Genomic DNA, 26,385 nt, shown 5'->3' with positions numbered 1-26,385 from the left:
AGGTTTTGATGAGTTCACATATTTATAATTAGGACTTTGGCTAGAATTTATAAAGCCTAGAGAATATATTGAACATATGATCCGCATGAGTCTACATAGACTCTGTTAGTCATCTATTTTACCTTATTTATGCAAGCTTTCCCCCTTTAGGATATGTTGATCAATATTCTACTTAGAAGTATGTATCATGACAAAATTTGGACGAGTCAAAACTCTTTTATTTGGAAATTTATTTTCGTTAGATTGCAATCATGAACCTTTTTAAATTATGTTTGATATGTAGATTGAGATGGTAAATATGCTACAATAATCAAAGTTATGTTAGCACTCCCGAGGTGTTGATCATGTAATATTCATACACCACCTGAATCCATTTTAATTTTCAAGAATGAGTTCATTTCATCTATTTTCAATGTAGCATATTTTAAGTGGCATCAAAGAAGTGTTTCATCTCTTGGAAAATAATTGTGGTTCCATATGTCCATGTTATAGAAAAGTATAAATGATGATTCTTTGAATCTATTTTTGTCACATCAATAAGTTCTTGTCTTGTAAGGAAGGGTTAGAAAAAATGATGTGAGTTCTACTCCTATAATGTAATTTTCATACCAACCAAATCCATTCTAATTTTGAAGGATTAATTCATTTCATCTATATCGTAGCATATTTTAAGTGGTATCAAAGAGGTGTTTCATCTCTTGAAAAAGATTTTGTGGTTCCATATGTCCATGTTCTATAAAAATATAGAATGATGATTCTTTGGATCCATTTTTGTCACATTAATCAATTCTTGTCTTGTAGGGAAGCATTAGAAAAGTGATGTGAGTTCTACACCTAACATTTTGTGGCTCTATGAGTTGTTTTGCATTGAAATTATTTCTCTGTAAATGAACATCTTATTTGTAACTAGAGGTTGTTGTGTGTTTGAAGCTAGAAAATCCTTTGGACAATCATAAACATGTAATTGTTGAAGATATTAGAGAACTGATCAAAGGATTTGAAGTGATAAAATGATATCCTCTCTCTACCTTTTTCCCCCTTTTGATAAGGGTTTGTAGAAAAGAAAATTATATTAGACTGGAGCTTCATAAGTCCACATTTCTTGCATTAAGATTATGATAAATATAAGAGACAATGCCATATGTATGCTACCATATTAATACTTTGGAAAGTAGTTTTATTCATATCCAACCTTCTAATTTGTTCATGTATATCTTGTTGGAAATATAAGAGGAGTAACTGAGAGGGAAGGAGTGAATCGGTTACTACAAAATAAATCCCAGATCCCTCAGATGTCAATACAAATCAAACATAAATTATGCTGAAACTGAATTATTGCTAAAACTTGATTAACACGGAGACACTCAATTAACACTAACAATTTACTGTCACTCAAGAAGTACTGAAATCAAAGAGATCAAATTTCCACAATCCATTAAAATTGTTGGTAATTTCTTTTGGATTAGAATGTGTTGAAATTTTTACCATCAAAATTTCGAATCACACTATGTGATTCATCATCGAGATGAGAGAGAGCAAGAGTTACAAAACAAAGTGATTTATCACTTTGTTTTGCAACTCTTTCTCTCTCGTCCCAATGATTCATAAATCACTTTGTTTTGTAACTCTTTCTTTCTCATCCTGATGATGAATCACATAGTCTGATTCAAAATATTGATGGTAAAAGTTTCAACACAATCTAATCCAAAAGCAATTACCAACAAGTATTGAAATATCAACTATAACTCGATAAATACTAAACATGCAAATCTTAAGATGTTAAGTGTGATTAACCTAAATTATCTTAGTTGCATACACATAAAATAAATAGCATGAAAACAAGTGACAACAAGATTTAACATGGAAACCCAATTTGGGAAAAACCACTACTAGTTAGTGTTTTTCACTCTTCCAAAGTGAGCCTTGTTAGGAGCCAACCCTATTAAAGGTTACAAAACACACTGTAAGGAGTAACCCTATTAAAGGATTTAATCATCCTATTAGGAGTGGCCTTATTAGAGGTCTTTAGACACTTCAATCTAGAAATGCCACCTTGTTAGAAGATTTACAAACAGTTGTTAAGCTAACTCTATTAAGAGATTTGATTCATTGCTATAATGATTAGAGAGTAACAATGATATGACCTTCTTTTTGATGCAACTCTCTTTGCTGATTCAGATATCAATTATGGCTTGAATACTTGATCTTTCCTAATAAGATATATCTTTGCGGCCCAATAAGGATATTCTTCTTATCCTTCCAATTCACTTCATCTAAGCATCTTCTTATCTTCTACACATTCTCAAACACTCTTCAACCCTCGACCTTATACTTATATCATATACATTATCAAGTCAGCTTGAATACAACCTATAATAATAAGTCTTCATCCCTTAAAATGACTAGAACCAGTAAGCAAATCCATTAAACTCAATATGCCAAAACAAGAAAATAGTTTGTTAGCTGACCCAACTTGGTAGACGCTAACTTTGAAATGATTTCCTTATGTTAACCAAGTGAACTTAGATAATACTGAAACTTTGTAAACTTCCTTTAGTAAAGAAGTAAGCTTGGTTAACACTAGTTCCATGCCAACTTTCCTTTGTTAACCAAGTGAATTCAGTTAATACTAAACTTCCACAAACTTCTCTTTGGAGCCCTAGTGAGCTCGGTAGACATTGTCTTCTGAACTTGGTAAACATTGCAATGCTCGACAGACACAAGAAATTGTCTTTATCACTCGAGTGAGCTCTACAGACACTGACTGGTAAAGATATGATATTTTATATAACATCAAAGACAATATACAATTGACCAGTTCTTTTCAACAATCTCCCTCTTTTTGATTAATGACAACACAACATGTCATAATACAATGAAATTTCAAAGCAAAATAAAAGTAAGGATAATATCCTTAGTTTCATTCTGATTTGCATCCAAGAGAACTCCCTCTATCAGTGTGAGCTCCTTCCGACATCAATCTCTCCCTCTAATTTCAATTTCTCCCTCTATCAACAAACTCTCCAAGTTTACTCTTCATCAAACTCTTCCTCTTTGACAAAAGACTCTCCCTCTTTGACATCTTATGCCAAAAACAATATTTAGTGAATTTTAATGTACCTTATGTACATATTCTTTCATTATTACATCAACTTGACTAATTTTCAAGAATACTCAATGAAGGCATCAATAAATCTTGTTTAGTGAGCTTTAGATAGGGGAATAACCCCTAGCTTACTTCTTAGATACAAAATGGATCCTTAGGTAGTGGCTTGGTGAATATGTTTGGAATTTGTTCTTTAGTATTCACATATTCTAATCTCACCTCTTTGTCTTGTACAAATTTCTGCCAACACAATCTTCTTATCTAGTCCTTCTTCGATGTATAGGTTGTTGTTATCATTTGTCTTTTGAAAAGAAATCTTCATCAGATAATTATGAAGTCTTTCATACCAAGATCTGGGAGTTTGTTTGAGACCATATTATGCTTTGTGCAGTTTATAAACCATGTCCCTTTTTCTAGTATCTATAAAACCTTCAGGTTTCTCAATGTAGACCTCTTCTTCTAGAACTCTATTTAAAAATGTAGATTTCACATCCATTTGATACACTTTGAATCTTTTATGTGCAATATTAGAAATTAAAGTCCTAACACCTTCGAATCTTGCAACAATAGAAAAATTTTCACCATAATCAATACCTTCCTATTGAGAATAACCTTTGCATACTAACCTTGTTGTGTTTCTTGAAACTTCTCAATCCTCATTCAGCTTATTTTTGAATACCCACTTTGTGCAAATTAAATTCTTATCCTTGGGTTTAGGAACAAGAGTCCAAGTCTTATTCCTTTCTATTTGTTCTATCTCTTCATTCATTGCTTCAATCCAACTTTCATATCCAAAGCATCTTTAACAATTCTAAGTTCAAATACAGCAAGAAAACATGTACCTTTCATTTTGTTTCTTGTCATTGTACCTTCTGATTTGTCTCCAATGATTTTCTCAGGTGAATGGTGCCTTCTAACATATCTTGCAAGTACAAGTACTTTGGATTTAGAGCGTGTTTCACTTGCCTCACCTTGATCTTCTGCATCATGTTTGGGTCTCATTGTTTGTGACTCAGGTCTTTCAGATTTAGACTCGAGTTGTACTAGTTGCAACTTAGTGGCTTCTAATTGTGAGTCAGGTCCTTTAGATTGTGACTCAGGTTACACTGGCTGTAGCTTAGTCTATTGATTTCCAATTGGATTAGGCAATATATTAGGTTCAAAGTAAACAAAAAATTTGTAGTCTTTAGATTCTTTGTTTCTCTCTTCACTCTTTTCTTCAAACTCATCAATTTTCACATTTGCACTTTCTATGATCTTATGAGTAGTTAGATTAAAACATTTGTATGCTTTACTTCTGTTGGAGTAACCTAGGAATATGCCTTCATAAGTTTTGACATCAAATTTACCTTTCCTAGTCTCCTTCAAGATATAACATCTGCTACCAAATACTTTGAAGTAACTTACTTTAGGTTTATAGTCATATCATAGTTCATAAGGAGTCTAATTTGAGTCTTTCTTCAACTGTACTCTATTTCAGGTATGATCTTTTGTACTAATTGCTTCCTTCTAGTATTTGATTGCAATATTATTTTCTATCATTAGGGTTCTTGCACAATCCATGACAGATTTGTTCCTTCTTTCTGCTATGCCATTTTGTTGAGGTGTACCAAGGGTTGATACTTGTCTTTTGATTCATTTTTCAGTGCATAATTTATTGAATTCATTTGAGATGAATTATCCTCCTCTATTTGACCTGAAACACTTTAGTTTCTTTCTTGTTTCTTTCTCAACTCTTGCCAAATACCACTTGAACTTTAGAAAAGCTTCAAACTTATCTTTTAGATACATAATTGTCATCATCCTAGAATAATCATCAACAAATAAAATGAAATACTTATCTCCACTATAGCTCTCTATGCCAATAGGTCCACAAGGGTCTATATGAACCAACTCCAAGACTTCTTTAGAATGATAGTCCTTGCTTTTGAAATGTGTCTTTTCCATCTTTCCAATTTGACAATTTTTGCACATGCCCATATCAAGTTTCCTCATACTAGGAATACCTCTCACGCTTTAGCTTTTTCTTATCTTGATCAGGTTATCAAAGTTCACATGACACAATATTTTATGCCATAACCATCTCTCTTCTACTTGAGAAATGAAACATGAATTTCCACTTAGATCTAGGTAGAATGAGTTACCTTTTGTTTGATTATTAGACCCAACTAGATTTCCTTTTTCATCCAATAGCTTATCCTTCCCATTCATGAAATCTACCTTGAATCCAATGTTATTCAACTATGCCACACTCAGTAGATTATGCTTCAATCCTTCAACCCAATAGGCATTGTCACATTTGAGTTCATTGGTTAGTGAAATACAACCTTTTCCTTTTATACAACAAGGTTCATTATTTCCAAATCTTACATTCCCACCATCATAATATTCCATATATGGATAAGTGCAAGAAGTTGGGTCTCACTTTTGGGCAAAAAGTGGAAGTGTTTTTCGTATTTTTGAAATTTCTTGTCAATTGATGTCAAAATTTTGATGCATTTAAAGATTGAATATATAAATAATTCAAAAATGAAAATTGTAGCATTCGGAATCTACTTTTTGAATATGTAATTTATTTGTATACCCATATGATGGTTTTTTTGGTATGGATTTTTAAAATTCACTTTTTCAAAATGCCTATTTCACGACCATACCACGCTCATGTACGTACACCATAATTTGACACAAATAAATGAATTTTTGTAAATCTTTTTAAAAGATGTTACCTAACACACCAAAGATTGATGATAATATTTTTTCGTAATTTTTCATTGAATAATTTTATTATTAATAAATTTTAACTAGCTATAAAGGAAAGTTTTAAACCTCTCGTGTAAAGACACATAAGTTGATCAAAATTTCACTTTTTCCAAAAAATGTTTTTTTTAACTTCAAAAGGATTGTATGTAGATTGATGACATAAATTAATGTAAGAAAAATCATAAAATAAAAAAAATTATTAAAGTTTTAGTGAGCCTCACTATTTTACATTTAGGTACCACCTTTGATTAGAAAATAATGAAAAAATAGTAAATAGAATTATAACTCTATAAAAAATTATATTTCTAAAATTAGGACAATGAGAGCTCTAATGGGTTTTTATTTTGTAAAGAAAAATTGATCTAGAAGTCTCTCTAAAAATTATGGCAAGTCATGAATTTGTCTTTTCAATGCCTTAGCCAAATCCTCAGAGGTCAAGGCATAGGCTTGGTCTATCCCAAACCAAAATCTAAGGCAAGAAAAAAAAAAATTTGCCCCATGTTGTGAGAAACAGGTGCCTGTTATTTGAAATTCAAAAAATAGGTGCTTATTTTTTTTTAAAAAATAACCTTTAAAATGTAGTTAAAATCCCCTCAAAAATAAAAACAAATTGATTTTTTTAGAAATGGGTACCCATTTTTTTAAAGTAAAAAACAGGTATGCATTTCTAAAAAATTCAATTTTTTTGATTTTTTCTTGAAAATAAAAAATGGGCACCCAATTTTTTAAAAAATAGGTGCCCATTTTTTGAATTTAGGATCAAGCACCCAAGCCTAATATGGGTGCCCATTTTTTAAAAATGTGTACCCATTTCTAAAAGAACATTATCTCAATCCGTAAACTTTTGCATAATTGAGACCCAACTTCTCGCTTCTACCCATGTTCAAACTTTGTTTTATCACCAGTCATATGGTGAGAACAACCACTATCAATAATTCATGTATCATTTTTACAAACATGAGAAATAAGTGTCATCTTATCATCTGATTCATTTAATTCATCTTTTATAGCAATATAAACCATTTCATCATCATTACTACTATCAGAATCTTTAGGCATGAAACATGACTTCTTACCTTTATCCTTGTAGTTTTTGAAATCCTTCTTGCCTAGGTACTTGTTGCTTTTCTTTTCTTCTTTGCCTTCTCCATTTGGACACCTTGCACCAATGTGACCAACTTCTTCACAAGAAAAATAGATTAGAGGAATTGTAAACTTTGTACTTTCCTTTTGCTTTGGGATATTTTCTTGCAAGCAAGACTTCAATGACTTCAAGATCACTGTCAGAATTGTCTTCTGCTTCACTTTTAGATTGTTTTTCTTTAGATTTTCCACCTTTCTTTTTAAGTGAAAGCTTAGCTTCAAATGTAGATTCAATACTTCTGGATTTAGGAACATAGTTGTCATAGTTATCCAACTCAATAGTTTTTAACCTTCCCACTAGTGCATCCAAAGTTATGTCATTCTTGGGATCACGTTGCATTTTATGAATAGTTGAAATAGGAAGAAGAGTTATGTGTACCTTGCTTACCACTATGATATCATTAATTTTTCCTCCAGAGGCTTTGATTGCACTAACAATAGATTTGATTCTTTCACTATATTTTACAATGTTTTCATCCTCCTCACATTATCATCACTTCCATAGATATCTTTCAGCTTGAACCACATTTTATGAGCAGTACTACAATCTTTAACCTCATCAAAATCAACATAATTAAGAGCAGATACAATGTCAATCATGAATCATAATGTTATGATTCTTCTTTTTCAACAATCTCCTCCATAGGCAAAGTTTCAGTAGGATCTTTATACTTCATATTCATAAATTTCAGACTTGAATCATTGATGGTTTCCAAATGTAACTTCATAAGTTCCTACCATGCCTCGAAGTTATCTTTGTTCAACTTGGGAATCTCTCTTCTTTAAGACATCTTGATCTTTAGCTTAGGTCCTTGAAACCTTCTCCGCAAGCACCAAAAGCTCTTATACCAATTCTTGGAAATGTAAGAGGAGTAATTGAGAGGGGAGGAATGAATCATTTACTACAAAAATAAATCTCAAATCCCTTAGATTTCAATACAAATCAAACATAAATTCTATTGAAACTGAATTACTATTGAAACTTGGTTAACACAGAGGCACTCGGTTAACACTGATAATTTATTGTCACTCGACAAGTATTGAAATATCAACTGTAACACAGTAAATATTGGACATGCAAATTTTAAAATGTTAAGTGTGATTAAACTTAATTAACTTAGCTATAGTATACACATAAAAAAAAAAACACGAACACAAGTGACACAAAGATTTTGTTAAAGAAAAAGGTTAATTTCATTTCATTTATTAAATTACCTTTTCTCCCTTCTTAAGATTCCACTTTATGCACTTTTGCATTCTCATTTAATAATTAATTAGTAATTAATTAAATATAATTTACCTTTTAGGTTGCCCTTTTTAGGTTTTGATCTCCTTCTATAAGGATAGATCATTTGTAATTATCTCATTTTTTTTTTCATTTCTGAGAATACAATTCACATATTTTGAGAGAAAACCCTTGCCTTCTCTTGTCTGTTTCTTCTTTGTGATAGAATTTTACATGAGGTATTCTTCAGGCTTTGTGGATTTATATTATGTATTGCTCAAATCCTTCATGGTATCAGAGTTGGATCTATTGTAGCTTGTATCAGAAGAAAAAGGTTAATTTCATTTCATTTATTAAATTACCTTTTCTCCCTTCTTAAGATTCCACTTTATGCACTTTTGCATTCTCATTTAATAATTAATTAGTAATTAATTAAATATAATTTACCTTTTAGGTTGCCCTTTTTAGGTTTTGATCTCCTTCTATAAGGATAGATCATTTGTAATTATCTCTTTTTTTTTTTCATTTCTGAGAATACAATTCACATATTTTGTGTAATGGTCACCCTTGGATGTCCCAAAAAAAACTAAACCAAATTGCTGAAAGGAATTATGTCAAACAGTTTGCATTCAACTTCTTAAAACCCCTTATAACTCCAGAAATCAAACGTTTATTTGTTTCTTGTGTTTCGTGCATGGAATTGGTATCATACAACATAAACAAGAAAGAAACTACAATAATATGCAAAGTGGAAATGAACGGCTGCTAATAAAATGTTATTTTCAGAATTCATAAAACCAAATACATGACAGATTTATCAACTCACTAATTACTTCAGCAGTATTGACATAATACTCCAGCCCATGCTTCCGAACTTGCTGCTACAATACTTTGTCCTTCAATCAGTCCACTACCTTCATAATACCATTCCCTCAAAGCGGCATAAGCGTCGGACAAGTAGGGAAGAAGATATGAGCAAAATATCAAATCTGCCTGTAGCCGGAAATGCAACTAAACTACCTGATAATGAAGCCAATAAGAAAGAATTCCAAAGGCCAAACCCCAAGGGAATGACGTCTAGAATGTTACAAGAGAGGATAGATGTCCTCAAATGTCACGAACAAAGCTGCAACTCACACACCAATTTCTTCTCATATTCAACCTGCCTAATGAAGCCACAAATGCTTCCTTTTATTCTATTCTCACGGGTCCGCTCAACTCATATGGGCAATGTGGGATAAAAGATGTGTAATATAAAACATATATTAAAATACCCCTTATGTCTCCTTTGGGTACACATCACCATAAAATAAATATTAAAGTAACACTTTAATATTTTACAATTAAATTAGACGTTACTTTAATAAAACTTCAGGCATTAAAATGTATTAGCAATCGGACTCCGAATAATGCGAGTGATAGCTCATCGGAAATCTCTCACCGAGGAGTATCGAATCCAATCACCAAAATTGACCTGCACTGTGTCCTGCCGACTTACTAAAAATAGTAAGTATGCCTGAAACTGAGTAAATCAACTTTGTTTTGGCCCAAACTGGAAATGACTAGGCCAAAACACTCCAAGATCCCATTAAACCCTTCGTTAGCCCTCGGGACCATGTAGAACAAGGCTAATGCACACACACTTGATCAACTGCTAAAATGGGGACATTACATTTTGAGAGAAAACCCTTGCCTTCTCTTGTCTTTTTCTTCTTTGTGATAGAATTTTAGATGAGGCCTTCTTCGGGCTTTGTGGATTTATATTACGTATTGCTTAAATCCTTCATGGTATCAGAGTTGGATCTATTGAGTAATTGAGAGGGGAGGAGTGAATCATTTACTACAAAAATAAATCTCAAATCCCTTAGATTTCAATACAAATCAAACATAAATTCTATTGAAACTGAATTACTATTGAAACTTGGTTAACACAGAGGCACTCGGTTAACACTGATAATTTATTGTCACTCGGCAAGTATTGAAATATCAACTGTAACACGGTAAATATTAGACGTGCAAATTTTAAGATGTTAAGTGTGATTAAACTTAATTAACTTAGTTACAGTATACACAAAAAAAAAATAACACGAACACAAGTGACACAAAGATTTTGTTAAAGAAAAAGGTTAATTTCATTTCATTTATTAAATTACCTTTTCTCCCTTCTTAAGATTCCACTTTATGCACTTTTGCATTCTCATTTAATAATTAATTAGTAATTAATTAAATATAATTTACCTTTTAGGTTGCCCTTTTTAGGTTTTGATCTCCTTCTATAAGGATAGATCATTTGTAATTATCTCTTTTTTTTTTCATTTCTGAGAATACAATTCACATATTTTGAGAGAAAACCCTTGCCTTCTCTTGTCTTTTTCTTCTTTGTGATAGAATTTTACATGAGGTATTCTTCGGGCTTTGTGGATTTATATTACGTATTGCTCAAATCCTTCATGGTATCAGAGTTGGATCTATTGTAGCTTGTATCAGAGTTGGTATCAGAGTTGGATATTTGGAGAAAAAGGAGAACGAGGGTTTGACAAATCAAATCTGATATTTTTGGATATTTTTTGTGAAAATAGGAGGGTCTTTAATATTCGGAGCACTTTGAGGCCAAACAGATCTCGCGGTTGGATTCAAAAGGTATCAAAATCCCCATTTTCATATAAAGTTCATCCATTTTCGACAACATTGATCTGAGAGGCAAAAAATTTTGCCCAATAGGCACATATGGCCTCATGCACACATTACAATGCAATTTTTAAAAAATTAAAAACAAAGAAAATTGGCTCATATGTCATTTTTAGGCTTGTAGAGCCGTTTTCAAATCTTTTTTCCAGACGTTGTTTGAAAATCCTAACACCACTGCCCCACCTCCGGCCGCCGACAAAGTTTAACGATGACATCTGCATTTTCCTGGTGGCACATAGTTTTTTGATGTCATCTTTTGTTTCCCAACCCACCACTACCGGTCTCCATCTTGCCACTGATGCTCTGCAATGGATCCACCACCACCCAACCACCGGGCTGCCACTGCTAATCTTCTCAAGGTTGTTTGTGATTTTTTAATTTTTTAATTTATTTTTTTCTTGCATTTTTGGGGGTCCTATCTTCATTTTGCGATATCTCGAGCATACAAAGCTATTTTTCATTCCAAAAGAAGCATCAGAAAGTTGGTTCCAAGACAAAGACGATGGATCAGGTATTTTTGGGATTTGTTTCCAGTTTGATACTTGTATTGCACTTGAAGTCTATTGATGACTTCTACCTTTCGATTTTTAAAAAAAGTACTAGAAATATCTTCTCAAGCACTTTCTAGATTCTCTGTCATTTCACCAATATTTTGTACCAGGTATTTATGATTCATTTCTGAAGTTTCTTTTCTCTTCTCTCATTTTTGCATTCTTTCTAGCAGCTAGGGTTTGATGTTTTGCATTATGGGGGTTGTTTTGTCAAATTGTTTCTATTATTTACTTATGTTAGCCAAAAATACATTAAAAATCAATTCAACACCTTCTAAAATAATGGCTGAGACCTCTTCTTGTCTAAAACTTCTAACCCCTCATAATTATCACACATGGAAGAGCTTGATGACACAACTTCTCTAGTCAAAAGGGTTGTGGTCTTGTTTAGATGTAGTACAACTAGTTTTATAGAGGCCTTTTGAGGTCATGCAACATAGGAATAAGACAGATAAGGCAATAGGATTGATTTCTTTATAGGTCTTCGATAGTCTACAGTTTCATCTTTATGGTTGCAACACCCCTCTAACTATGTGGACCAAGATTTAAGGCTTGTTTGGTACAATGAATGAGTTTAGGACACTTCAGATTGAGGTAGTTATTACCTCTTTTATACCATATTTTTTTCCCTCCATTGAGGACTTCTTGATGAAATTCAAACAACTAAGATCTTTATTGCAGGGTTGTGGGAAAACGAAGACTAACATTGAGTGTATCTACCTGATTCATTTTAGACTTCATGGAAACTTTCAAATTTTTTCTTCTAGCTCCTATTCCACCAAAGATGCTTTGGGTAATAGATTTTTCATGCCATCCTTTGAGGTTATTTTTTATTGTTTGACTCGAGAGAAAGCTAAGCTCTCTAAGTTGGATTCTCTCATAGGCTCTTAGACTCATGCATTGGTAGCTCGACCATCTTTAGGGATGAAGGAGAAGACTCAAAAATCTCATTCTACAAAGTCTTAGATTGATTCCAACACTCATAATTCATTAGGGACACCTCCTCCTAAAGGGGGCAAATCAAATCCAGAAAGACCAAAATGTGCTTATTGTAATAAGCCTAATCATGATGAGACACATTTTTTTGAGAAGAAGTTAGATGAATATTCCAAATAGGTTTTAGATTTGACAACTCTCCTTTAGAAGTGAAACATTGATATTCCTTCTACTTCTCACAGACCTTCTTCATCATCATCATTTCAGTCAGATGGTAAAGATATATGAAAGGGTCATGCACTATGTGTAACTACTATTACTCATTCTTCTAGATGGTTACTAGATTCAGGTGTTTCACACCATATGTCATCTTCTCAAGATTTTTTCTCTTCTTTTGAGACTTCTCCTACTCCACACATTTTGATGGGGAACAACATTGTTATGACTGTATGTGGGAAATGTTCTATTGACATTGATGATGGTACATTTTATGATGTACTTTGTGTTTCATCTTTTTCCTCTAATCTTCTCTCTATTTATCAAGTTATAAATAGTGGGATAGGGAAGACAATTGAGTTTGCACAAGATTCAGTGCACATCAGAGATAGTGAGACGTACAATATTATTACTACATGGATTGTTGATCATGCTTCCCACCTATATTCCTTCTCACATTTTGGTCCACCATCTCCACTATTGGAGACTCACTCTCTTTTGTCACGACAGTCTACTGAGGTGAAGTAGGGTCTCTTTAACTTATGTGTTGTTCCTAAGACTAGTGTTGCAACTTCTACACCTCCACCTCCTATTTAGATTTCATCTCTTTCACAAGATTACTCTTTAGCATTGCCTGCTCTTTAGCATTGCCTATAGTTGTTGAGGATATAACAAAGGACACACATCTCCTCTTAGATGAGAGATTCAACGCACTTATATGTCACCTCCATTGGAGATTTCATTTTAGGATTCTCATGTTTTCTCTTTTAAGCATCAGCTAGGACTTCTAGCTACACCTTACATACATGAGTTTTATCATTCTTGTCCATTGCCTTTGTTTCCTTCAGATTGGAGTCACATTGGTATGTTCATTGACACAAGAGTTCTTTTTTTTTTTTTTTTTTTCCTTTTTTGTTGGGGGGGGGGGGCAGTGCCATGGAGACTCGAGCTTCTATCATGGAGGCTTTCATTGTATTTATGGTCTTGAGAGATTCTCTTAAGACGTTTCATTTATGCATCCTTTTTCTATCTCTTTTTGGAGTAGAGTTTTTCCCATTGCATTTCCTCTATTTCTCCATTTTATAGAGATTTTATTGTGATTGGGTACCTCATCAGACCTTTTTTCTGGGACCTAAGTTTTCTTTCAGCATTGCATTGTAGTTTCTTTACTCTTTGTTCATTTTTCCTCATCTTAAGGGGGGGTGTTAGAGAAAAAGGTTAATTTAATTTAATTTATTAAATTACGTTTTTTTCCTTCTTAAGATTTCACTTTGTGCACTTTTGCATTCTCATTTAATAATTAATTAGTAATTATTAAATAGCATTTACCTTTTAGGTTACCTTTTTACCTTTTAGGTTATCCTTTTTGGGTTTTTATCTCCTTCTATAAGGATAGATCATTCATAATGATCTCATATCTTTTTCATTTCTAAGAATACAATTTGCATATTTTTAGAGAAAACCCTTGCCTCCTCTTGTATTTTTCTTCTCTGTGATAGGTTTTTACATGCAAGTATTCTTCGTGCTTTGTGGATTTGTATTGTTTATTGCTCAAATCCTTTAGATTTAACATGGAAACTAAATTTGGAAAAAGCCACCAATTGTAACTAGTAACTAATTTTCACTCTTCTGAAGTGAGCCCTATTAGGATCCAACTGTGTTAAAGGTTACAAAATACACTGTTAGGTGTGACCATATTAAAGGATTTAATCACGCTATTATGAGTTACCTTGTTAGAGGTGTTTAGACACTTCAATCTATAAATCCCAGCTTGTTAGAGGATTTACAAATAGCTGTTAGGCTAACTCTGTTAAGAGATTTGATTCACTATTACAATTGTTAGAGAGTAACAATGATATGACTTGATTTCTGATGCAACTATCTTTGATGATTCAAATCTCAATTCTGGCTTGAATACTTGATCCTTCCTAATCAGATATATCTTTGTAGCCCAACAACGATATTCTACTTATCCTTCCAATTTGTTTCCTCTAAGAATCTTCTTATCTTCCACACATTCTCCCACAATCTTCAACCCTCAACTTGACCTTATACTTATATCATATACATTGTCAAGTTAGCTTGAATACAACTTATAACAATAAGTCTTCATCTCTTCAGTCAGCTAGAACCAACAAGAAAATATATTATACTCAATATGCCAAAACAAGAAATTTCTTTTTCAGCTAACCTAGCTCAATAGACACTAGCTCTTAAATGATTTTCCTATGTTAACCGAGTAAACTCGATTAACATTACAACTTCGTAAACTTCCTTTGGTAGCCGAGTGAGCTTGGTTAAAATTGGTTCCATGCCAAATTTCCTTTGTTAACTAAGTGAGCTTGGTTAACACTAAACTTCTGCAAACTTCTCTTTGGAGCTCAAGTGAACTCAGAAGACATTGTCTTCTAAACTTGGTAAACACTGGAATGCTCGATAGATATAGGAAAATCTCTTTATTGCCAAAGTGTGATCAATTGACACTGACTGGTAAAGATATGACATTTTGTGTAACATCAAAGATAATATAAATTTGATCAATTGTTTTCAACCACTAGTACATTTGCACCCTTTTTCTACCAAAATTATTGACCAAAGCTATGAAACCTCTTTATTTTTTCTTTTCATTCCCGTGTTGGTCGCAAAAAAAAAAAAAAAAAATTCTCGATTTGGTTAAAATTTTGACCAACATCATTTAACCAAGTTGAAAATATCCTAAGTATTTCCAAGTTGGTCAAAATTTAGACCAACTTGGGTCATAATACAATTTGAACTAATAAAATTTGGATAAAAGTGGATGCTCGAGATGAGAAACACATTTCGCGCGCATTTTTACTAAACTTTGGTCAATTTTTGGTGAGTGATTTCGAAAGATGGTTAAGCGTTTAAGTTTTAATTTGCGAACGGATTCCCTAAAAAAATTTGGTTAAAGTTTTGGTGAAGAGGCTACATTTATTCATAGCCACATTGCAGAGGGCTAAAAAATGATGCAAATGTAGCAGCTACAAATGTTGCAGAGGCAAGCGCAACAATAATAACAATGCATAGAAGGTTTGTTAAATGGCTCTGCTAATGGGTTGGTCGGTAATGATCCTCTCCTCCGGCAGAACCTAAGGATAGGAAATGCCATTGCAACAAAAATGTACGAGGAATGATTAAAGCTACCTCATCTGAGAAATTCCATGGATGATGGATCGCTTAATGTGTTTGATTAGTTCATGCACCCATTTGAATACTTATCAAACTAGTGCGTAGTATGAACAATGGTACTAATTTAAACACATAAAATGTGTGACTTCATTTTGTAAATCATCATTAACAAACAGTTGTATGGTTGCTGGTACATTGATTTCACAAAGATTTGGAGATAATGTTGGTCAGTTATTGTATGCAAACCAGAAAATATTGCTAAAGGCAGCAAACACACCTAGGCAGCCTTCAGGGTATATAAATTATCAGTACAAACTCCTATGTCAAACTTACACTAATTCATGTATTTACAATTGGAAAGTGTGAATTGAATTTTAGTATTTGGTTCTAGTATAATGGTTTTTCATTTGAGCTGAAACTTTTGCTTGATGATTATACATTTGGATTAGAGTTTTCTTTCCAAATTGTATTTCTCACCGTGTATATATGGCCTTAGTTACTTGTTATTTTTCATGTTGCATGTATAGGCAAGTTTTACATAGTACTGGAGGTAATATGTCTGCTGCTCTCCAGCAGGTCCAAGTGCATAATCAGTAGCTGCTAGAAGCCCCACGGGTGTGTAAATTCTTTTCTTGTTCAATCCTGTTAACTTTTATATATAATTATATAATTAGGCCCTTTTGCAAGGATGCTGATGTATTAGAGGATATACAATGGCACAGGACATCAAAACTAAGATGAATGCAGTACTTGGTTAGAGATCTAGTGCCTCAGAAGCTTCATTGTTTGGGGTACCAAGAGTGGGCCACTCAAAAACAAGCTTGCTAAGCCTAGGTTTGATGTCTTTCAAATTTAGATCCAAAAAAAAAGTCCAAATTTATTTTTAAATTACTATCTAAGAAAGATTTGGTTTGAGAGTGTTGAGGGTAGCCTTGCTTTGAAGTTGCGCCTGCATATTTTGTAATACAGTTATTGCTAGCACTTGAGTATCACCAAATGATGTAGTCGCAACTTTTTATCTAAATTGGGGAGACATTTATAGAAGTTATATTTTCATTATCAGGATATGTTATAGACTAAAATTTGATTCCCAATTCTGAAACTAATCTATGAAGTTTAGTAAACTTATAAGCTTGTGAGTAGAAACTTAACCATTCTGCAGTTTTTTGTTGTTGTAAGGTTGATAGATTTGAGTGAAACATCTTCAGCTTGATCTTAATAGGTGATTTGGTTATGTAGGTTTGCACAAGGCCCACCAAATTTATGAAGAATATATACCCGAACATTTTAGTTTTGAGCACAAAGGAATGGCTCAAGAGGAAATCAATCACAAGGAAGCTCCTCCTCCCCTTGCAAGCATCTCCAAGTTTGGTTCCAATTCAACAGCTGAGCTTAATCCCAAATGCCATGACGAATCCAAATTCACAAATATGCCACCTATGAGCATCATGACTAGGCTTATTCTTATCATGGTGTGGAGAAAGCTCACTCACAATCCTAATACTTATTCTAGTCTTATAGGCCTCACTTGGTCTCTCATCGCCTTAAGGTTTGTTTCCTACTTCTACTACTACTGTGTTGTATCAAATTGTTCTGAAGTGAGTCATGAATATATCAGAGTTCTTTGTTTCCCACTATTGATTAATAATTATTGTAGCCATAACCTATTTCTTTGTACAATTTTTGTAACAATTTCTTGTTGTTACTAAGGTTACCATTGTTTATGGTTTATGTTATATAGTTCTATCTATAGGGGAAGAGACCCAGTAGCCACCCAAGCTAACTTTGTACATCTAGATCTCCTAAGTTGTAAGTCAAATTATGCCAACTTTTTCAGTAGACCTCCTTAGGTGACTGAAGAGCTTAAAGCTAAGGTTTTAGCAATTGGGTATTTATGGATCTCTTTGTAGAGGCCGTAGAATGCAAAGTGGTCAAAAAGTGCCATCACTCACATGAAACCCATTATGTTCACCTCTCAATAGTTGCTCACTTAAAAATAGTACTTGTGTCACAAATGGATGAATCGGTAACCAAGAAAGTTAAAAGATGATAAACTATTAGTACATATGTGATTGACTATTACTACACGTATTATCATTTTTTTAGACATTTTAAAAGCAATAATTGTAGAGTATCTATCAGAAAACCCTCACAATAATTAGACCCATAACGATTACTGGGTCTCTTCCCCTACTACCATATCGCCTTTTGTATAGGATTAAGTGGATGAGGGAAAATATTACTTTTGAGGATTGTACACAAAACAATGAATTCTCTCAGTTAATAGAATTAAATCTATAGGCTGCTATGATGGAGCACATGACCTTATACTTGTGAATATTAGGATCCATGTTAATCGAATGTCATCTTTATGTGAATTGCTTTTGAGTAAGTGAAAGGGAATACAATTTTTCGAAGTGCGCAAGGATTTTTATGACATACAGGTGTATGAATAAATGAATCTATGTTGTTTTGTATCAATATCAAACATCTTTGATATATTTTCATGTTTTTATAATCATTTTTGCAAATGGAAAGTTGAAATACCTGCCACCCTAGAGCAGTCAATAAGAATATTGTCTGATGATGGTCTTGTTATGGCCATGTTCAGTTTGGATATATTTTGAATCCTTCTCTATCTCTCTTTTTGAGGAGTTATTATGCACATCCTGGAGCACAGCTTAGCTAAGCCTTGTAAACATCTAAGACTAGATTAAGATTTTAGTGAGTTTGTCACATAGAAATAACTTTTAAGTTATTGTTAATGGATTCACTAATATTATGCTTCAAATTTCCTATTTCGGTCACAAGACTATTCATGGCATTCCAACCCAGAATCATAGCATGTGGGAATTCAATTGCAGCATTTGCAATGACAATCAGGTTTCTTACTGGGCTAGCTGTAATGGTTACAGCTTCTATTGTTGTTGGTCTAAGGGGAGTATTGTTGCATGTTCCTATTGTCTAGGTATTTAGCTAAGTCATAGGATATGTCGAATTTCATCCATGAAGTTCAAATTTCAGCAAATTTTTATCCTTTCCAAACTTCATTTGAATTATATGAATTTCAAACCTTGTGACTTAGGCATCCAATAATGCTACAAACCTTTGAGTGGTACTTATTTCCAAAACTAGCTTAAATTAGGAACCTTTTTTTTCTCTCTAAATATATTTGCTGTTATTTTTCTCAATAATCATAGATGCCTGATTGTTAAGTTTTCTATCTTAGAATTTAAGCAGCAATAGCAGAGATGTTCTTATATAGTAGTCTTATTCATCAACCATCTAGAGATCTCTAGGATCTCTTGATTTCTGGTACTCAATATATGCATGTGATTTTTTCTTTTTTGATGTTTGTAAAGCTCTTTTGTTTTAAATACCACCATATTACAACTATATTAGTTTCATTATTCTCTCCCAAAGTAGCTCTTTTCTTTATTTTTCCTTTGAGTGAGTAGATTGGTCACTTTCATCTTCTTTTATAGTTATAATTGTCTACAAATGTTCCATTCATATGAGCATCAATATAAGACCAATACAATTTCAAGCACAACAAGAGACTAGTACTAGCTTCTTTCAAGCAACTACACTAGAAACTACATATGGAAGACCAAGAGTCACAAACTAACTAGAAATTATCATGAATCACAACTTAGAGTTCCATATTAGATGTCCGTTTGGGTTTTGAACTTAGATATCTACAATGAAAACTCCTTCAAACAATAAAGTTGAACCCCTTGGAGGCTATCTTACTATTTTTAAAAGTTGGTCTCTTATTTATTTTCTTAGTTGTTTTTGGTGCAATTCATGTAATCTTTGTATTGAAATTCAAAATTCATTTCCTTGATTCTTTATCTTTTCTTTTTTGGGCATGGGAAACCATCCTTATTTATTTCACTCAGGAAACTATAAGACCTTGGGAGACTTTCAACCAACTATGTCAGAGGTCAAACTCTTCCTTTTCTAAGCAATTTGGAACTCTTAAACAGCTAGGGTTTGAACCTGGCATGCATTGGAACTCTTAAACAACATTTCCATTTGCAATTTCCACCTTTTGAAATATCGGTCCAAGAATTTTTTTGTCCACCACTCACCTATGTCCTTCATTTCTACTCAAATTCATTCAACTTTAAAACCAATCATTGAGTGATTTTAAAAATAGGAAAATAGGAGGAGAACTAAGAAACCATAGAACACACAAAAGTTTGCATGAAAATATTGAATTACATGGTTCACCAATGTTGCTACAAAAGCAATATCTTTATTAATTGTTACAACAGAAACAAAGCCTTTTCTCATCTCTTATAGAAATGGTTTTTACTTCTCAATTATGAAGAGATGATTAATGGTTCAGTGACTACCTCACACACTTAATAGATTCTCTACTTACATGTATCACTTGGGATTTAAGAGTGTACTTGCACTTTTTGGAACTGCAAATGTGTATACTACATAATCATTAGACGGACAACAATATAGTCTTATTTGGACACATAATATCGTGAAATGCATGCTTCTGATTTAATTACCAATTGAAAATGTCTTCCTTTTGTCCTTCAATGAATATCTACCATGTAATGTTAATAATGTGATATCTATGCATGTACAACCTTATATTGACTAGAATGTGCTGGAAAATAAAGCGGTTCTATTGTCTATCCATTCGATATTTGGTGCACCTTGCCAATTTGCTCAAGTTTTTCATTTTCAGGAACTGAACAGGCTCTGTGGAGTCGATAGAACCTATGACTTTGTAAAGGTAAACAATTTCTCCTATGGTTAAATGTAGAGACTATTAATGTACTAGTTTCATCACAAATTAGAGGTTCAAGTCAACTTAATTCTTGTTGGTGAAAAAATAATATATACACACATCAACATCGAAGTGCTTGAAGATTGCTCATTACCAGTTAACTGCTTTCTCTAAACATTTGTCATGAAAGTATATTTCTTTGAGAATTGATTTGTGATATATGATTTGTAGGGAGATTTCATGAAGATTCTTTTTACAAATGATTCTTTTGATGCAATATATGCAATTGAGGCTACTTGTCATGCCCCAGATTTGGTAAGTATGCAAGATTTATCCATTGATTAAGATACGCAAATTTGCATTTCTACAATTTATGCTTCATCATGAAATGTTTTTTTGTAACTGACTGAGAAGCTGACATAAGTGTCTCATTTAGTTGTTATAGTATTCTAGACTTGTATGCCTTATTCTCAATACTCACAAACTTTATGTAACTGGTGAGTAAGGTTGACTGCTATAAAGAGATAAGAAGAGTACTTAAGCCTAGTCAACTATTTGCAGCATATGAGTGGTGTATGACTAACTCTTTTGATCCAAAGAATGAAGAACACCAAAATATTAAGGTTTAGACCCACCCAAATGAAGTCTATTTGTGTATTAAATTATGAAAGAATCATATAGAGTTCAAGCATAGTACTTCCATAAGAAACTAGTATATCTAATTTTTGTTGTGTTGTAATTATTAAATGACAGGCAGAGATTGAACTTGGGGATGGGTTGTCTGACATCTGTATCACAAGTCAATTTCTAGAAGCTCTAAAATCTACTGGATTTGAGGTAATATGTATGATACATATTCCATAAACATTACCATGATTGGTATAAATACCAAGTTGTTACTGTAGAGCGTAAAAACTAGTTGATTAGGACATTTAGCAATCCCTGATTTGGGTGCTCCATTTCAATTTGTTCAAATTGTTTTGTCCAATGTAGGTTGATACTTTTTAGTTTCAATGTTGAAACCCAAAGTGTCATATTTGGTAGGCATGTTCATTCTTATAGCCTTAAATTCATTGACTATAATTTTAAGAAAAATCTATGGCAAGACTTATTTTTTAGATGCATGATGAGAAAGGATTTCCACATTGAAAAGTTTTATGAGAATTCCTAGGTTCAATAGCTATGTCTTTTCTAGGGCTTATTACATCTCTTCTTTTGAGCTCATGCAAGTGACAAAGTATGAGAAGGGTAGACCTTAGTAATGGCTATTGCTTTTGTTATTATTGCATTGTTTATTATTTTTGTTATCTCATATCTATGTTTATTTTACATTTTTCATTTCCATGTAAATTGTGGCTTGAGGAGCCACACCTTTTTATATTGATTTAAGAAAAAAGATCACACATAAGGGTGCATGTATAGCTAACTACTTAACATCTAGAATCATATTAACAAAAAGGTTCATATTCATTCTCAAACATATTAAATTGTACATCAGCATAGCCACCAAGGCTAGCCTTCAAGAGCTTAAGGAAGTAGAAAAGAAAAACTAAACAGGGCTTAAATTTCCACTACTAGTACCACCCATTCCTGTTGGACGTGGATTACCCCTTGAAAACCCATCTATATTGATTTTGAGGAAATCATTTGGGAGGGTAGACCACTAACCTAAATGGTTCACTTTCTTGATTTGCTGAACTCTGGGACCAAACCTATTTTGTGAAGAAAGAAGAAAGCATTCATCCAAGTGATTAGCAATGTGGAGATCCAAAGAAGTAAAAGGCTCCTCATCACATAATTTAGCCTAACTAGTCTCCTTTAACATACTCCTTATTTATGCCAAACTTGAATAACTTCCTTTAGTACATTTTGTAACATGTGGCAATTTATTTACGAACTAGCTTTTTTTTTTTGCAAAATATTTGGAGGTTTTGAAAATGTTGAACCTTAAAAATTTATTCTAGATGTTAATTTTGTTGAGATGTGGAGAATCGCTTTGTCCTATGTGGGGATGTTCTAGAATCTTGATATTAGTTTAAATATGAGCTAACTATAGGTTCTTTATGCACCAAATTTCTACAGAGATCTTCCCATTCTAGACCATCTTGATGCACAGTTGCAGATTTGATAGGATTTTGCTGGTTGGAGAGGGAGACTTCCACCATTAACCTCTATGCTTTGCTTGATGTCCATACCATGTTCCCAAGGTGCCATTTTACCACAACTTAGAAGCAAGCTAAAGAAGTAGTGAAAAGTTTCCTTATAGCTACCATTACCAATTCCATTTTTTTACAAGTTTGAACAATGGATATTTAATATATCCATTCACTGCATATCCCACATTCACTGCATATCTGCAGGCCACATTCCTCTGAGATTTCCAGCAACCTCAAGTGAATTTCTCCATTTCTGGAATGGGAACTAACCAAGATACATATTCAACATTGACTGGGGACACATATTCATGAAAAAAGGATAGCCAAACTCACTTCTAGTCATGACCATGCTTTGCAGCAACTAAGTACACCTTAACTTAATCACACTTGGCAAACAGGATTGTTACCATGTTTTGCATTATCACCTATTGCATTCATAACAGATAATTACATATATGGTAGGCAAAAGAAAGCTTTATTATTCTAGTTAGTTGATTTTTGACAATACACATTTCAAATTTGTGCCAAATGAATCAAGTTCATGGTTCAAAATTGCACCCACTTTTCAAAACTATTGCTATCACAATAGAATAAAATGATGTCAATTTTTGTTTAGTTGACTTTAGTTTGGAACCCTCCTAAAAGAGGGATCAATTCAATTTTCCGAATCTCTCCTTTTAGTCGCAGGATATGGTGAGTGATTTTGCAGCATTCGAGTTTTTTTAGTACTTCCACGTATAATATCCCTGGACTAAATAGAGCATAGTACTGGCATCTCTTATTCAAGCTTGTGAGAAGGATTTAAGTAATGCAAACATGTTTTTCAATTGATAACATAGAGCATATTAAATAGTGTGGTGTCATTTTGTTGGTTCATCCATAAAAACGTCTAGTGAGTTTATCCCCTTGCATACCTGTCTAATATTAGGGAAATATAGGGAAAGCAATTTACCATGTCAATTTTTTGCTTTACCATAGTACATCTTGTTCTTCTTAAACCCCTACTATAACACCTACTCTTTCAATAATTAAAAAATGTTAAAACTCCTTTTCCACTATCAAGCAAGTTCAATTCAAGTGCAACCAGGGGAGCATGGTTGTCTAGGACACCACTATTCAAAGAAAGGGCTCTCTCCAAAAGTTTGGTGATTTTACATATTAGAATTTATCTCTGAAATTGACAATATCAAAAATCATTGTGGTTGTCCTTTCCATACCCAGAAATGAATAGGATATGGTTATGACAAAGATGGATGTGATGCTGGATTTACAGATACTGAGGTGTACCATCAGAGAGTGCTTTCAGAATATCTTTTAAATTCCCTAATCTTGAGGAATTTTGGTTTGTTTTGGTTCGAGGTTAGTATTTTTCCTATTTTTTATTTTATTTATATCATATTGCCTTAATGCTACTTAAATTCAATCATTCTCTTCTTTTGTGTGAATTAGCCTTTAAATTTTGCATTTTGCTTATGATTTTTTTTGGATTGCTTGAGTGCAAGAGAAATTAGTATCACAAAAGCCTTGGTAATGGTGAAAACTTTATATATTTAGTGTTTTGCTCTCCATAAGATTGTAAGCATTTTTCGAATTGGATATGAGCTCATAGGTCCAAAAGAAATGAACAAGCATACACTTTTCCATCATAAGCTACAAGGTGCTTCTAGCTTAATAATAAATATTCTTGTAGTCTTAAATAGAATGTGCGAAGTTTCATTACTAATTGTTAGAATGTTAACTGAGTACGTTTAATGTGCAATATCGCGTAGACAATAACTCTTTAGATGGCAAATTTTATTTTCATATGTTCATCTGCCTTATATGAACTCTATCATATTTTAGTATTCAAAGCTATGGAGTTTGGAAACTTTTGAATATACATGTAATATTAATTTAGTGCATTTTAAGAACTAATCATATTAAAATGAAATTCATAAGTAATCTTAACTGGAGATAGCTCAAGATATGAAAAAGACCATTCCCAAGATGTGCCTGAAGAGCACACATCAAATAAAATGTAAATGATATCATAGAATATATGAGGGTTGAGTTACCCTTGTTAATAACCATGACCTCTTGTCAAATCTCATTGGAGATTCTAAACTAGATAAAAATGAATCAAGAAACAAAAATGTAGAACAAAAAGTTGGGATGATTGAAGAATTATTTTATCAAAGATTGTGGTATTCATAAGTACCAATGCTGATGGTGCTTTGGATGGGACTGCTAGTTCTTGGAGACTAAATTGTCAAGGGTTCTCCCCTTATGGAAAACTTGAATCATGTTGCTACCAAATTTATTTAATTTTGTGATGCCTGTTCTTGGATCACATCCAAAATTTATGTTTCAAACATCAAGATTTCCATATGAAGGCTTTGGTAGAAACTTTCTAGTTTCAGATCTTCTGAACCTGATGTGTGCTGGATGGTTATTGTAGAGTTGAATACTCCATTGGAAGATATGGGACAGATGAGAGGTTCATAGATCTAATTGATAGCCATTTTGGTTTAATGGATTTCATTCAAGATCATGCTCTTTTGAATTTGGACATTTAGAGTGGCTCTTAGACATTATCAAATAGAAGGGTTGAAACTGATCATATCTAAGTTAGATTGGATCATGCTTTGTTTCTCCTGAATGGTTAATGTCTAATGTGTGCTCTCTTTTATCTCTCTCATTGACTCTGACCACTTCCCCATTGTTTTTTAGTTGGAGATCTTGGGAATAAGGTCATCCCTTTCCACTTTGAAAAGATGTGGTTGAAGCTTCCTGATCACAAAAATAGGTTAAAGGTAGCCGGAGCATCAAGATTGATGATACTGCAATGTATAGATTAGTCAAGAAACTTAGCTTTGTGAAACCCAACATGAAGAAATGGAATAAATCATCCTTTGATCACATTTTTTTGGGAATAAGGATTCTCTTCTGAAGGTGCTGAAAAATGTTCAAAGCTCCATCCAATCCAATGGTTATAATGATTAGATCAAAGACTAGGAGGATAGTCTCCTTGCTCATTTACTTAACATTATTCAAAGGAGGAGGAATTCTGGAAGCAGAGGTCGTGAGCTGTTTGGTTGTAGTGTGTGGATTAAAATACCATGTTTTTTCATCTCTCTACCTTCATAGAGCTTCTAAAAAGATATCAAAAAACTTTAAGGATGGTCAATTACTGGATAAAGAGGGATAAAGTATTGTGGTGCCTTGTGACTTCTCTAGTCTTTTTCTAGAGGAAGGTTTTCAGGATGTTGTTAAGAGAAGAGCTTTCTTAATTTTATTCCTAAGCTTGTTGATGATGACTGCAATAGAATATTGGTTGCTATCCCCATGGAAAATGAGATTAAGAGAGTTGTTTTCTCCTTTGAAGGTGACAAATCTTCTAGCCTCGATCATTTTCTCTTGTTGTTATCATGCTCAGGAATGTTTCAGACATGATTAAGGAATTCTTTGGTAGTCGACATGTCCTGAAAGAGCATAATTCCATATTTACTATACTTATTCCAAAAACCTTGGGTCTTAATTCCTTTAACAAGTTGTGTTATAAGTCTTTGTAATTCATTTTATCAAATCTTTTTGAAAGCTCTAAGAATCCAAGAAGTCCCCCAAGAGATCATGTTGGCCCAACAATCTTGTTTTTTTTCAAGTCACCAAATTTTGGATTCTATTGCTATTGTCCATGAGAATATTCACTCTCTTGGATGTAA

General features: G+C 33.1%; 1 protein-coding gene across 1 annotated transcript; it reads left to right on the top strand.

Moving 5' to 3' along the window:
• The first annotated feature begins 16,488 nt into the window (after window positions 1-16,488).
• LOC149530736 (putative auxin efflux carrier component 1d) lies at window positions 16,489-18,743 on the top strand. Its single transcript, XM_089808234.1, has 4 exons — window positions 16,489-16,528; window positions 17,015-17,321; window positions 18,303-18,391; window positions 18,586-18,743. Exons 1-4 carry the CDS (start codon window positions 16,489-16,491, stop codon window positions 18,741-18,743), a joined length of 594 nt encoding a protein of 197 aa, XP_089664360.1.
• Window positions 18,744-26,385: the final 7,642 nt, after the last annotated feature.

The sequence above is a fragment of the Cupressus sempervirens genome, chromosome 11, assembly GCF_028749045.1.
Source record: "Cupressus sempervirens isolate cs-2001-9-10 chromosome 11, ASM2874904v1, whole genome shotgun sequence".
Taxonomy (NCBI): domain Eukaryota; kingdom Viridiplantae; phylum Streptophyta; class Pinopsida; order Cupressales; family Cupressaceae; genus Cupressus; species Cupressus sempervirens.
This window is presented reverse-complemented; position numbering and strand designations above follow the sequence as displayed.

Coding starts and splice junctions, on each gene's coding strand:
- LOC149530736 (XM_089808234.1), top strand. CDS start 16,489: ATGGCACAGGACATCAAAACTAAGATGAATGCAGTACTTG. Junction 17,322..18,302: donor ACTTGGTCTCTCATCGCCTT/AAGGTTTGTTTC, acceptor TAATCATTTTTG/CAAATGGAAAGTTGAAATAC. Junction 18,392..18,585: donor TATGGCCATGTTCAGTTTGG/ATATATTTTGAA, acceptor TTTCGGTCACAA/GACTATTCATGGCATTCCAA.